We start from the raw sequence: 14,668 nt of genomic DNA, 5'->3' as shown, positions 1-14,668 counted from the left end.
ATAGCAACAAACATTTAATCTTAGCACAAATATTTATTCATTGAAATCATATATAGAAAATATTGATACAGTCTCTGTAACTTCATGTAACCTTTTCGATTTACCATCAGTTCAGATATTCCTGTTAATATTATCTAAGACCTGTATCTGAAGCCATGTCAATCATTCATTCCCGATTGAAAGGTTAAATGACACTTGAGCTGATTTACTGACTGATATTTCCGTTGATTTCTGGACTGACACTTCAGTTGATTTACTAGTTGACATTTCAGTCAATTTATTGACTGACAGTTCAGTTAATTTACTGAGCGAAATTGCAGTTGACTTATTGACTGGCGTTTTCATGATTTCTTGACTGACATTTCACTTGACTTATTGACTGATATTTCTGTTCATTTCTTAACTGACATTTCAGTCGATTTATTGACTGAATGTTCATGATTTCTTGACTAAACAATTCAAGGATTACGACTGACCTTCCAGTTACGACGCTCGTGTGGGAGACTTCTCCAGCGGCGTCAGGTGGTGGGACGAAGTGGCCTGGCAGGAGGGGCTTTCGTGCCTTCCACCACGCCCTCGCTGGTGCTCGAACCCACCCACGCCCACGATCAGGACGTCTACACGTGCAGGATCGATTACCGCGTTTCGACGTCCACGACAACCAGGGTCAATCTCACGGTCGTCGGTGAGTGATGGTTGTGATTCCCTTGGTGTCTGAAATGACTGATATTTTGAAAGACTTGATCAATAAAGTTTATGAACTCGCCTTAGTTCACCTCTGCCCTGAAGTCCACCTCATGTTTGCAGTTCCTGAAATATTTGTGTATAATCATGTATCCTTGCAGTGCCCCCTGGGCCCCCTGTGGTGATGTGGGAAGGCCGAGAGATGGTGGACAGTAGGACCCTGCAGGAGAACCAACTGACTGGAAACGACCTGTAGGAGCGTGGGAGGGAGTCCTGCGCCCTCTCTCTCCTGGTGGAATGAAGGAAGGGAGCTCCCCCTCCTGCTCTCTCATTCCTCTTGGGATCCTGTGACAGGTGAGTATCCTTTTCTTAGCCTCTCTCTATCTCTTCTCTCTCTCTCTCTCTCTCTCTCTCGCTCTCTTCTCTCCTCTCTCTTGCGATGTAATAATCTTATTCAAATATCATTATCACAACGAGGGCCTCAAATGTTACTCAGTTTGTTGTTATAACTTCTATCATTGTTGTAGTAACTTTATTCATTACCACAACCACAGTAAGAAGAGTCGTAAACATTTATTCATTTAATTTGTTATAATTTCATTCATAAAAGACCAGGCGTTACAAGCGTTCATTCATTGAAATCATCGTAGTAACTTCATTCACAAATCACTGAATCACTTTCCCATCAGGATCGAGTGTAGTCGAAGCCTCGCTGTCAGTCACAGCCAAAAGGGAACTCCAGGGTGGATCTTTAACTTGCTACGCCCACACGCCCGCACACCTCAACGCCTCGGAGGGTGCCATAATTCCCCAACGGAGTGCCTCTGTGTCACTCAATATCACACGTAAGTGCCAGTGGCGGGGGTTAATTGTATGGCTCTTATGTCTGGGATCTGAGATTAAGTTTTTGTATTTTATGGTATCCTTATACATTTTTTTTTATTATAAATTATTAAAACAAGTTCAGGCTCCTCTTTTCCCAGTCTCCCCAGTCGAAGTCAGGATACTGGAACCAGATCCTATCATAGCAATGTCGGGGTCCACAGTAAGCGTCGTGTGTCGGGCATTAGGATCTCATCCTCCGGCGGACCTCTCTTGGTGGAAGGATGGAAAGTCCTTGGAACCCCACGTCACTCACGCCGTAAGTTCATCTGGTCCTTTTTAGATTTTGAGGAACCGCTGGGAACCATTTTTCCTATTGTGTGTTGGTTAAGTCTATCGTGTCATTTCGAGGTTTTGAGGAACCGCTATAATTAATTCACAGCACCCATGAATCTGTTATCCAGTCCCTTCACTTCCTACACTCCTGATTGGCTAGTGATCAGCCAGTCACAGGACTGGAAACTGGCCAGTGTGTCCCAAAGCGACACCGAGTGAACATCTGTGCTCCGACCACTCCTAATGAGTATGTCTTTCAAAAGTTATAACTTTCATGACACCTCAGTTTTACTTGAAAAAAAGTAGTTTCCCAATTTCATCACTAGACATCGTCAAGCCAATGATTTAATTAAGGATTATAATGGTATGTGAATTATGTACTACACATTCAGTCGTTATGTGAAAGAAAAAGCTGAATTTCTTTCTCTTCTTCTTCTTCTTCTTCTTCTTCTTCTTCTTCTTCTTCTCCAAAGGACGACGACACTTCCATCTTCAAAAAGAAAAATAACTTAAGGCATGAGTCATGCATCAAGCAGATGAAAAAAAAATTATGAAACTCTGCTAAAACTAATCTGCATTAGTGTACATAATTCATTATATCATTATAATCATTAAGTCAACAGCTTGACGATGTTTAGTGACGAAGTTAGGATACTACTTTTCTTCAGGTAAAACTGAGGTGTCATGAAAGTTATAACTTTTGAAAGAAATATTTGTCAGTAGAGGTCGGAGCAGAGATGTTCACTTGTTGACGGTTTGGGAGACACTGGTCAGTTTCCATTCCTGTGAAAGGCTGATCACTAGCCAATCAGGAGCGTCGGAAGGAACTCGGCTGGCCGCTGGATAATAGATTCACATTTGCTGTGATTTAGTTAGAGGAACCATTTTTTTGAAAAGGGTGTCAGGGTCTGCTAAATTTTGGAAATATTTCTTTTCATATATTTAGAGAAATACCCCAATTTTGTTATATATTATATATATATATATATATATATATATAGATATATGTATGATGATATATATATATATATATATATGTATATATATATATATATATATGTATATATATATATATATATATATATATATATATATATGTGTGTGTGTGTGTGTGTGTGTATGTGTGTGTGTGTGCGTCCTTTTATAAAATTTTTCTCATATATTGCGCGAATCTTTCTTTATGAATGAATTGCAAACTTTCTTTGCTACATGTAAATTTTGGTTCCCAGTTAAGATATTTTACTCTGATTTTTCAATTTCTATCAATTTTCTAATCTTTTATTTCCTTTCCTCATACTTGTCCCCAACCCTGACTCTCTCTCTCTCTCTCTCTCTCTCTCTCTCTCTCTCTCTCTCATAACTTTTTTCGGACTTTCCCTCTCAACTGTCAGCTTTCATGATTCCAAAATAATTCATTAATAATATATCCTTAAAACCTGGTTATTTTGCTTCTTTATTTGAAAACCTTTAAAAATCTTTGAGAAAAATAAATCAATCTTTATGTATAATAAAAATTCATATAGTGATGAATAGTATTATTTTTACGATTTCCTTCACAAACGTGAGGAATATTCTGTTTTCTTTCAACTTACACCTGTGACCATTGAAATTATCGAATGTTAAAAGCAATGGTCCCTAATTCAGCCTTTGGTCCCTGCTAAATCCTAATTGGTCATTCACTGGACGTTAGTGAATCTGAAATGAATTTATGAGAATCAGTTCTTCAGATTTTATAATATATTCTTTGGCAGCAGGAAAATAAAAGGCAGTGTTCCACGAACCATTTCCTAATAGACCTCAACCCCTCCTGTCAATGCACGAAACAGATACAAGACGGCGGCAACATCACGACAGCCACTTTGACCGTCGCTGTGACGGGAGCAGACGACGGGACGACTGTCACCTGCACAGGTGTGAATCCCGCCCTCTCCAAAGAGGAGGAGCCTCTGTCAGACAGGAGAAAGCTCACTGTCTTCTGTGAGTGCAAGAGGTAATTGCGCCTTCGCTCGCTGATTGAGGGATGGCGGAGGAGACAAGGAGATGGGAAAAAGATTGCCTAGTCGGGCTTCGGCTTCTATTGGTTCAATGCCAAAGAAGTCTTCCCTTAAACCTTTTGTGTGTCATTCAAATCTCTTTTTATTGTTCTCGAGTTCCTTGTCATCGTCATCTTCAGTCATTGAGTGAAGGGATATATACTATTAATATCTAGTGTGTAGTGATATTGCTAAGATTCTTACAGCACATTGTTTACTTTTAATATATCTATTTATCTATTTAATGCATAACTTGTTTGCAGAATCGTAAGCTCCTCTTTAGGCAAATATGCTTCAATTAGGTTTTTTTTTCTTGGTCAACCGAGACGATTCCGTTTGTAGATGATACAAGCACAGGAATTCCCAGCAGATTACAAAACCGTTATTACTGAACTCATATAATGTTAAATATATTTTTATAATTACTCTGGAGGTCTAACTAGAATATTCTTCTAACTCCTGCATATCAAGTTCCCTCAAATAATCTTCAAACCAAAAACTATAGGAATATGATGTCGAGAATTCTTGTTATCTGTTATTGATTAAACTTTATGCGTGGCATTAAAAAGATATAAAAACAAAGAGGGAAAGATTAATCATAAATGACATCGGATTCTAATACCTATTAAATGAAAACTCAGCTCTTCATTTCATAATTGTTCTCATATGAAACTTAGGAAACGAATTAAAATATTTTAGAGTAATAACTTTATTCATAAATATAAAACTGAAGAACTGATCTTCTTTCTTTCCTGCATTTTCAAAAACGTCATCATTTTCATAATCACTCCAGGCAAATGAAAAGCAGAATAATAATGAGAATATTTTAATAAACTTTCCCTGCTCTTTTGTCTGGGTATATCAGGTGATGCTTATAAATATTCGTTGTTTTATTTTTTTAGTTTTTATTGTGAGGAGATGCGTCGCTTTGTAAGGATTATTCGTTCCTACAAGATCTCTCTCTCTCTCTCTCTCTCTACAATCGAAACTCTCTCCTCTCTCTCTCTCTTTATATCCTCTAGATTCTCTTTCCTTCTCTTTCTGTCCTTCCGCCTCAGTGGCTTGATCACCGGTCGACATCTTGCTTTTCATATTGATCTATTTCTCTATTCATCTGTTTATCTCTGCTTCATTCCCAGACGAGCCCATCGTGGAGCTCACCCTCGGGAGACCTCTGGAGGCCGACAACATCAAGGAGGAGGACGACGTCTACTTCGAGTGCCACGTCAAATCGAACCCCAAGTCTCACCGCATCGAGTGGTACCATAATGTGAGGCCCTGTTATCTCTAACCTCATTTCTTTCATTCACGTCTAAGGCCTCTCTCTCTCTCTCTCTCTCTCTCTAATCAATGTCAAGTCTGCTTTCAAAAGATGTTTTGCCCGAGTAAATTATTCACATGATTTAGATCATAATTGAGTTATAAATTTAGTTTGGTTCATGATGCATCAAACGGGTTTTCTCAATTTCTTTTTAGATCTGATTTTAACTTATACTAAAGATCGGTTTTACTGGAATTGGTTTTTATGAATCATTCTAAGCAAAAGAGTTTTTAAGGTTTAATAAATACTTTAAAAAGGTTACTTTGTTGGATACAAGTAAATCAGGAAATGAAGATATGAGGATGACTAGAATATTCTTATGATTGTGAAATGTGCTCAAGAATCACGAACTAAAATCATTTTTAGATTTGTATTTTTAGCTTCATGTCTATTTCTCATCCCTTACCATTTTCCATAACTAAAAACTAAACGATTATAGATTATATAAATAAACTATGTATATTTCGCTTATCTTCCACTCCAATACAAATTTATACAAGTTATTTGCAAGTATTATATTTGATACTTCGAGGGAAAAAATAAGGTCTCTACTTTCCTTAATCGCTTTTAACAAAATAGTAATGTAACTTGTTGTTGTAGTTCTTTTTCGTTTTCTTCTTCCACCCACGAGGGTGAGGAAATCGGGCAGAGGGTGAGGGCGGGAGTCGTCCTCAGCAGACAGTCGCTCGTCCTCAGGGACGTCGTCAGGAGCCACTCGGGATCTTACACCTGCGTCGCCACCAACGCCCACGGCCGTTCCGTCAGCAACACCTTTTTGCTGACAGTCCAACGTGAGTCTTGGGTTCATTGGAGTTGTGTGTGTGTGTGTGTGTGTCTCACTTTATTACCAGCGAAATTAACGACTGGGTATAAAGTCTGACTGATTTGGTTTTCTATCTGAAGTCATTCTCCTCTATAGCGTCGAAACGGGTCAGGTTTGAGATCCAGTTTCAGATCACCTTCCATAAATTAAAGGATATAAATCATTCACGTGACAGCGCAGTTATAACCATCATGTGATTATGAATGTGTTTTTGTTTTCCGTCTGTTTGTGTATCTTTTTATAAATCATGTCAAAAGTTGATGGATTTGAAATGATTTTTCTGGACAGAATTTGGCTATGGAAGATATTTTTGTATTTTTAGATAGTTCTCGATGCAGATTTGGGTTTCTGGGGGTTCCTGTGGGTCCAAGTTCATTATGCAGTAGGGGGAGGTCTTGGAGGTTGGGGAGGGGATGGAGAGTGGTTGGAGGGGGATTGGAAATCTCGAGGAATTATTTCTCTCTCTCTCTCTCCTCTCTCTCTCTCTCTCTCATACGCTTTCGTCTATCAATAGCTTCAGAGAAAACGGATTTTGACATGAAGTAATCTCGCAGAGAGAGAGAGAGAGAGAGAGAGAGAGAGAGAGAGAGAGAGAGAGAATAGTTATTGAAAGTCATGCTGTCTTTACACTGTAAACTTTGCAGTTTACACCAACGAGACAAAGATGGGAAGTCTTCCTTAAAAGGTCCATCTGTTAACGAATCCCACGACTTTGAGAAGAATCACAAGAGGTTACGAAGGATAATTTAGGTTTTTGGAACCATCCATAAACAGCAGCCTTTTTTTGCTTTAAAATTCTGCGATATCCTCAAATCTTTGTAGACGGAGGACCCTTCAAATGTCATTTTAAAAACTGGTTCCTTCTTGTGTAGATTTTCGAAAGGGATTTTGGTGGATGTTTATATCAATAGAGGTTTTAATAGAAGCAGTTCCATCGATTCTCAGCTGGGACACGGAACTTTGCATGGTTAAAACAGAAAATAAAAAAAAAACTATATTTATTTCAAAATGCATAAGTGAATTTGGGTTGGCACCAATTATACTTGTAAAATCAAATGACTAAATAAAGTACATCCCAGAATTAGATATCAGTTAGCATGGCCCTCAGCAGTTGTTCAGGTGAAAATGGTTCCTACCAAATAAAAGCTAAGATTCGGAAGGAGCGCTAATTAATAGATTCACAAAATGAAAGAGGAAGTTATATAACATAATATCTGCGTTGTGTAGCCATAAATATTTCAGAAAGTACACCAAAATCTAAATTATTCTTTAAAATGCGAATCAAGGAAATTTTGACTTTATTCTACTTTACTCGAACGACCAATATCTCACCTACAAATTTTCACTCGAAATATGACTTCCAATAATTTGTTTCTCTAACTCCGTAAGGAAGCTGACACCTCCAACATCTTTCAAGTTACTGGTGTAGATCAAATAAAAAGGCTTCATTTTATTTGTACTTATGAAAAGGGCAGTTTAAATGATATTGCTCGACATACTCCTCATTGCTCATTTACCTTCAAAAAGGAACGTCCATTTTTCCTTAGATATATTTAAATAAAGAAAATTACTAGGCGCTGAATTTATCAGCCCTGTCTCTGATAACATCTCTCAATTGTTTTGTTACTTAGGCGAATATTTCCGTTAAGACAGCCAAAAAAAAGCTTATGAATTTCTTTATTTTTTGTCATTTTTTAAAAAATAATCTTTCTCCATAGCCACGTTAATGAATTAGATTTTTTAATCTAATGGGTACACCAGTTATAATCATAATTGTCAAACTCAACCTACCTATACGTTTGTTTAATGTTAGATTTAAATGATCTAAGACGAATACTATATCTTTTGTATTAGACTTATATACCTATGATTTTAGCCTTGGCTAATATATCCCTTAGTCGCGTCTAATACAAAGAAAACGTTCGTTTGATTTAGAATTCACAGAAAAAAGCCGCACGAGTCGTATGACTTTCTAAGGTCATACAGGGTCATTCGAGGATCTGCAGAGTCGCAAGAGGCAGGTACGAAAAGGTCGTGTTTTGTACGAAGCTGGTCAGGTCGTGCCCTCTACAGTCCACCTCTCGTATGCCTCTCCTTCGCTTTGGACAAAGCAGGTCTCGCGTCCCAAATCTTGTTCAGCATTCCATAATTATGGATTTCTGGTTTTGTTAATGGTGTCTCCTAGCGTTTCCAGATGGAATATTTATTTTTTCTTGGCTGTTCTTTATCTGAGTTTCTTACATTCTCTTCTGCGATCTATAAAGTCATTGATCTGGTGCTGCAGCTTCCCACTGTGGGTGAATTCTGTGTGCTTTAGTAAAACCTGATTATCCTTTTTGTTCAAAAATCATTCGATTCAAAATTTGCCGCATTTTGCTTGACTGGCATTAGCTTTTTATTCTTTTTTTTTTATCCCAACAAGTTTACTGAGATAGACAATTAATATATTTGCGTATGGTGTGCACACATTGATGGATAAGCCTTCATATATATACGGACTAACTAAACAATAAACGAGAGAATCTCATTACCAAGATAACATTTCAAAGAAGCAATTCGACTCGGGTAAACGATAGATAAGAAATCCGAGACATCAAATATGTGACCATCCACTCACCTCCGCCTGACTCCTGAGACCAAGGGAACTCCAGAATACAGCCTCTGGTCACTAAATAGAGTCGATAGAAGAGAATAGGGTGGTCGCGGGTGGGTGTGTCCTCCGCCCCGTGTTTGGGCGTGTTAAGGGGATTGGCTGGTGATAGCGACTGCTGTAGTATGTCTGTGTCTGTGTCTATGTGCGGTCTTGTTGTATCCAGCAGTGAAAATCGTGTCAATCTAGGCTGGCAGAATTGGTGGGCGTTAGAAATTTGGAAGATAAATGTGCTGTGGGTATGTTGGGAGGGTCAGTGATGTGAGCAAGTGTTTTGAAAGAGTAGGAAGAAGCGCTGGATGGAGCGTCAATTGCTTAACTAAAGAGGCAGAATAAACTGACGACTTAACTGGTGAGTTAGAGGGTTGCTTGACATACAAAGGGGAACGAGTTGCCTAATATAAACTCGGAGGGTAATTTGACCTTGAGCTGGACCCAGAAGAGGCTGCTGCGGATTGCTGGGTCAAGTTTATGGGTTGGGCTGAATGAGGGAGAATGAGGGACTCCCGAAAGTGGTTTATGAGGACTTGCTAGAGAGACGAAAGTTGGGGGATGTTACTTAATGTAGTAAGTGCATTAAGCGAATAGCATTGTTGTCCGAAGAGGAGAAGAGAGAGAGAGAGAGAGAGAGAGAGAGAGAGAGAGAGAGAGTCATCTTAAGAAGTTTTTGTGATTCGTACTCATAATATACTATTGTAACCTTTCAAATATGCATGTATGTAACCAGTATATGATGCGTCCCCTATCCTTAATTTATATTAAGTAGGTTTACAAAAGAAAGTCTTAATTCTGAACGAAGCAAGATGTTACGCAATCCGTCTCTCGTTCCTCCTCAGATTTGAAGATATTTGCCTTCCCCTTAACGCGATGGAGATTGGAAATAATTTCGTCCTAATTATTCTGGATTATGTGCTTCTTAATATTCCCTTTAACTAGAAAATCTCTGGGAGTTCTTAATGATGAGAGAGAGAGAGAGAGAGAGAGAGAGAGAGAGAGAGAGAGAGAGCGAGAGAGAGAGAGAGAGAGAGAGAGAAGATGCCCTTAAGCTGCAGTAAAAGAAAACTTCATGATTTACTGCGTCTGTAATTGTTGATTGTGATCTCTCTCTCTCTCTCTCTCTCTCTCTCTCTCTCTCTCTCTTGAAAAATATGTCCCACGAGAGTAGATTTCGTGCATATTTTATTCTTGTTGAACTTATGATTAAAACGTTTGACTTCGAGAGAAGAGAAGGAGAAACTTCCTTCTGGAATCTGAGGAATTTTGCTCTCTGGGGGTGCTGAGGGCTGTTGGCTGAAGGTTCGGTCCTTTCTTGTTGAAATGGTGGAGTTGTGGTTTTGGTTCTGGGTGGTATTCGAGTTGTTTATCTTCTTCTTCTCATTACTATTATTATTATTATTCTTATTATCTCTTCGTGGCTGTAAAATTATTAAAATAGATTCATAACACCTATGTGAATAACAGTGAGCATATATATATATATATATATATATATATATATATATATATATATATATATATATATATATATATATATATATATATATATATATATATATATATGTGTGTGTGTGTGTGTGTGTGTGTGTGTGTGTGTATAACATATACTTATATTGCCAAAGAGAGAATGCCTTGTTAATTCTGAAATCCTCAAGGATTTCATTGAAAGAATCGTTTTTGATTGAAGGGATTAATTATAAAGAGAGATTTCATGGAAACAATATTCCATCGTCTATGCAATGAAAATGATAATAATAAAAAGATATATAACAGTGATACGAGATAAATGAAATATTGTAATCACTGAGCCAATATAAAAGTTTACCAAAGGAAAGGTAGATATATTAATAAACTTTTTAATACGAATTCCATCTGGAAAAAATGAAAAGTTTGGGAATTAGTAATATGAATATTCCTTATTACACCAAAAATAAGTAATATTTCCTTCTAAATGAAATTTGTTCTAGAGGCAGGTTTATAGGATCAATGAAACTCCTTAGAAATGAAGAAGAGAAAGTTAAAGCAAATTGCCATCTTGTGTGATAATTATCACACAAGATGGCAATTTGCTTTGCAGATTACAATCTGTTACAGATAATTACAATACATTTGGACCAAAAGTTAGGTTCTTGTTAATGAAGCTGAGGTATGAGCAATCTTTCATTACTACTTTTAAATGAATGAACCGTTTTTAAGGACTATCATCTCAACGTGTAATTATTGTTTAATTGGGAAAATATCTCAGGGTAAAATTTAGTCATCTTCTTGGTTCTTCGAGTTTGAAAGTATGACGAATAAATGAATTGGATAATGACAGTTATTTTTCAAGTGAATCAAGTGAAAACTGCCTGGCTTCAAAGAAGTTTATTAAAGTAAGACGAAGTAAGAAAGATGAAATAAATAATTAGATAGTGGAGTGTTAGAATGAGTGAGGTAAAGGAAACATTTTCTCATCCCTATGTGTGAATGAAAATAGAAGGACAAATGAGGAGATGAGAGTATCTCAACACAAGAGCGGAAGGATGTTTCAATGACCTAAGTAAACATAGGTTAGTATATGATAACTTAACCAGAGAAATGAGGAATGAATAATGTTTTTTGATCCCGTAGTGGTTAGTGCCATCAGTGCAACTCACGGGGTACACTGTAGGCATTACCAAAGGATCTTTGCAACCCCTTTTATTTCGTTTAATGTATCTCCGTTCATATTCTTTTTTCCATCTTAATATCTACACTCTCCTAACAATTATCTTATAGTGTAACTGGGAGGTTATCTTCCTGTTACATCTTTCAGACCTACATAGTCTTAATTTCATTTCCATCACTGAATGACCGCATAGGTCCAAGTGCTTGGCCTTGGCCCTAAATTCTTTATTCCATTCCAATAATGTTTTGACAAATAGAACCTTACCAGATTAGTAACATTGCTTATACAAAAGACCCACTGACCATCTTACCAGCCAAGAGAAGCAAACTTGACACTTAGAAAAGGCAGACATATTAGACATAAAGCCTCTTGGACACATTTTAAATCTATTTTCTTGTAACGAAATACTTAAGGGTATTAAGGTGAGATAACCTTTTATTGACTAACAATTAATTCCAAATAAATGGCTGGTTTCCAGATGCCCCCATATGTGCAGGGTCAGCAGGTCGAGAGAGGACCCTAGGGGCAGCTCGAGGGACAGTGGTGAAGGCCAGGTGCACAGTGGAGGCCGAGCCTTCTTCCAACTTGGTCTGGTCCTGGGTGCGGAAGAGGACTGACGGCAGCGAGGAGATCCTGTCCTCGGACAAGTACATCATCGAGGGACTGACGTCGACCCTGACGGTCGTGCCTGAGAGGAGGGAAGACTATGGTCGACTGCTCTGCAGGGCAACGAATAACGTCGGCCGTCAGAAGGAGCCATGTACTGTCAACCTAGTCCCAGCCGGCCCACCTGATATGCCCACCAATTGCTCGGCCACACATGTCAACCCTGATGCTCTTAAACCAGCCATTGCTGTGGCCTGCTTGGAGGGATTTGATGGAGGGCTGCCTCAGAATTTCCTGCTGGAAGTGTGGCAAGATGGTCTGGTCCTTGCAAATATTAGTAGGTAAGGCAGACCACTATGTCAATGGTAATTAATTGTATTTTTTAAGATTTTCTTGAAAGATATTCAGTAGCTCACCTGTAATTTTAAACATAACTTCCAAACAGTGAGTATCCTGAGTGGGTGGTCAGTGGCATGGAGTCCGGGAAAGGGGTCATTCTGAACATCGTGGGTCATAACATTCGAGGCCGAAGTGACCCTGTCACCATGAAGGTTCAGACTAGCAGTGCCCAACATACAGCAGCTCCAGGTTAGACTACTATTGTTGTCATTTTGTTGTAGTTTTGCCTATCTTACACCTTAAACATATCACCACATATCTTTTAAAGTCTAGTCCAGATACCCAGTAAAGCAACCTTCATTCACATTCAAAATCCACACATCACTTTCATAATGGGGTTCTGGCTCAACAGTTTAAGTATTTTACTTACAAGTGATTATCTTCATGTATGTAACAGTTTCTATCTTATGTTTTCAGTGCAAGAATCAGCCATAGAGGTTTCTCCAGGCATCGGTGCTGCCTTGGGAGTTGTGGGGGTGATTCTGGTGCTGCTTTTGTCTGTGATAGTCATCATTAGAAGGTCCTACACTTGTCCCAGGAAACCAGTTGGTGGGAAGACACCGGCCTCCTCCTCCTCTACTGAAGGATTAGACCTTGATGTTGTACAGTCTATAAAACACTTGGACGTTGTCTCGTGTGTCCAGGAGGAACACCCTAAAGATGAACTACTAGATCCAATGTTTGTTTACTCCACGCACATCTACCCTTCTGGTGACAGAGAGGGAACAGATGAAACTCATGAATCTAGTGATGAAGATATTGGAAATGCAGTTCTTCTGGCTGGCAAGGTACAAACACAAATGTCAAAGTCACCTCGACCACATCGAGTGTCTTACACAGATAGACAAGTAAGTTTAATTTGGATATTATATGGCAAGTCATTTTGTTTCAGTACATGTTTACCAATTTCCTTTAACATTCATCACTATCTGACTAATCTAACTCAATCATTGTAACTATAGATGGACTTCATTAACATACTTTAGCAATAATTCATGATTCATTTAATGACTGTGTTATTTTGGTTCTTATGGAAATATCTCATAGAAGGCCTTTTGCTGCTCATGGCACTGGGGACACTGACAGTGAACATAGTTTCAGACACACTTATTAGTATATTCTTATATAAAATACCTATTTTAGCACCTTGTCTTGTCTAAATATATAACTACCTCAATATTTTCAGAGGATGAACCTATCCCATGATCAAAGTGAAGACTCAGGAGTGTCTGAATCAGAATCTGACAATGAAATGAAGTTGGCTGCAGCAGAGGAGAGGCCATCTTTTTACTGTTCCAAAGGTGAATCAGATCAACCTTGCATTGCCTTGCCTATTGACAGAGTTGTGAGATCACCAGAAAAGGCGTCATCTCTGGAAGACTCAACAGGATACAAGCATTCTTCCTCCTTCATAGATACGACCAAGTCTTGCTTGTCTATGAAACTCTTATATGAGACTCCTGAAGGTGGTCGTCATAATTCAAGGATATCACATGAAGGCGTTCCCTTAACCATTCCTTTGAGGGAGATGCCAGAGGACCTTTCCTCCCAAGAAACACACTTTCAATTAAGCAAGAGAGGGCCACCTGCTCAGGGAGAAAGTCTATCACCAGTTGAGGTAATCTGCCTCGCTATTTCGCCAGCAGAGGTCAGTCCAGTCACAAACAAAGGCCAGATGCCTTCAAAAACGAAGAATGTGCGTCCCTTACCACAGGGTGAAACAATACCGAAGTCAGAGCATCCAAGAGGAGATCCATCAAGAATTCTTAGCTTAAACAGGGTTGAAACCGGAATACCAGTCACTTTGTGCAAGGCAGACAATGGAGAACTTCTTTTACTGCCTAGAAAACCTGACTACGAAGGAACTGGGGTACAGTTGATTACAACTCCAGTTTACACAATAACAACTCTACCAAAAGCTTCAGGAAAGAGAGAGAAGCCAGGCAAAAGAAAAGATCCTAGCCAAAAGTTGCCCTACAACCATACCCACAAATAAATAAAAGTCTTTGTGCAAAACAAGTCAGTCGTAGGGATTATACCCCTTCTGCACATCCTGATGTCTGCCGGAGAGAAAGCTCAGTGTAGCATAAGTCTTCAACTTCAAGTGAACACTTTCTAGGTTGAAACCCACAGAAAAATTATTTATTCTCATTTGTCAACAGTATGTCTTGTCTCATAAACTCTCAGATAGCGTTATATGTAAGTGATAAAGACCCAGAAAGTTTGCAAAATAAGATTAGGAATCCATTTAAACTTGATTTGTGGGTTTCTGTGCCACAATCTCACGCTGAGAAACTGGCAGAGACAGTGTGAACATTCACCAAGGATGTTACAAAGGCTGGCTATACAT

The 14,668-nt window shown here is 38.6% G+C and overlaps 2 protein-coding genes across 3 annotated transcripts in view; both read left to right on the top strand.

Annotated features, from left to right (window-relative positions):
• The window catches only part of LOC135213185 (uncharacterized), a 64,143-nt gene that overhangs the window by 1,129 nt on the left and 48,346 nt on the right, over window positions 1-14,668 (top strand). The window lies entirely within an intron of this gene.
• LOC135213361 (hemicentin-1-like) lies at window positions 938-14,314 on the top strand. Its single transcript, XM_064247339.1, has 10 exons — window positions 938-1,038; window positions 1,374-1,529; window positions 1,668-1,825; window positions 3,669-3,819; window positions 5,015-5,145; window positions 5,828-5,987; window positions 11,792-12,260; window positions 12,365-12,507; window positions 12,736-13,166; window positions 13,505-14,314. Exons 3-10 carry the CDS (start codon window positions 1,715-1,717, stop codon window positions 14,312-14,314), a joined length of 2,406 nt encoding a protein of 801 aa, XP_064103409.1. The 5' UTR covers window positions 938-1,038; window positions 1,374-1,529; window positions 1,668-1,714.

The sequence above is a fragment of the Macrobrachium nipponense genome, chromosome 42, assembly GCF_015104395.2.
Source record: "Macrobrachium nipponense isolate FS-2020 chromosome 42, ASM1510439v2, whole genome shotgun sequence".
NCBI lineage: Eukaryota > Metazoa > Arthropoda > Malacostraca > Decapoda > Palaemonidae > Macrobrachium > Macrobrachium nipponense.
Note: the sequence above shows the minus strand (reverse complement) of the source record. Positions and strands in the feature narration are given on the sequence as shown.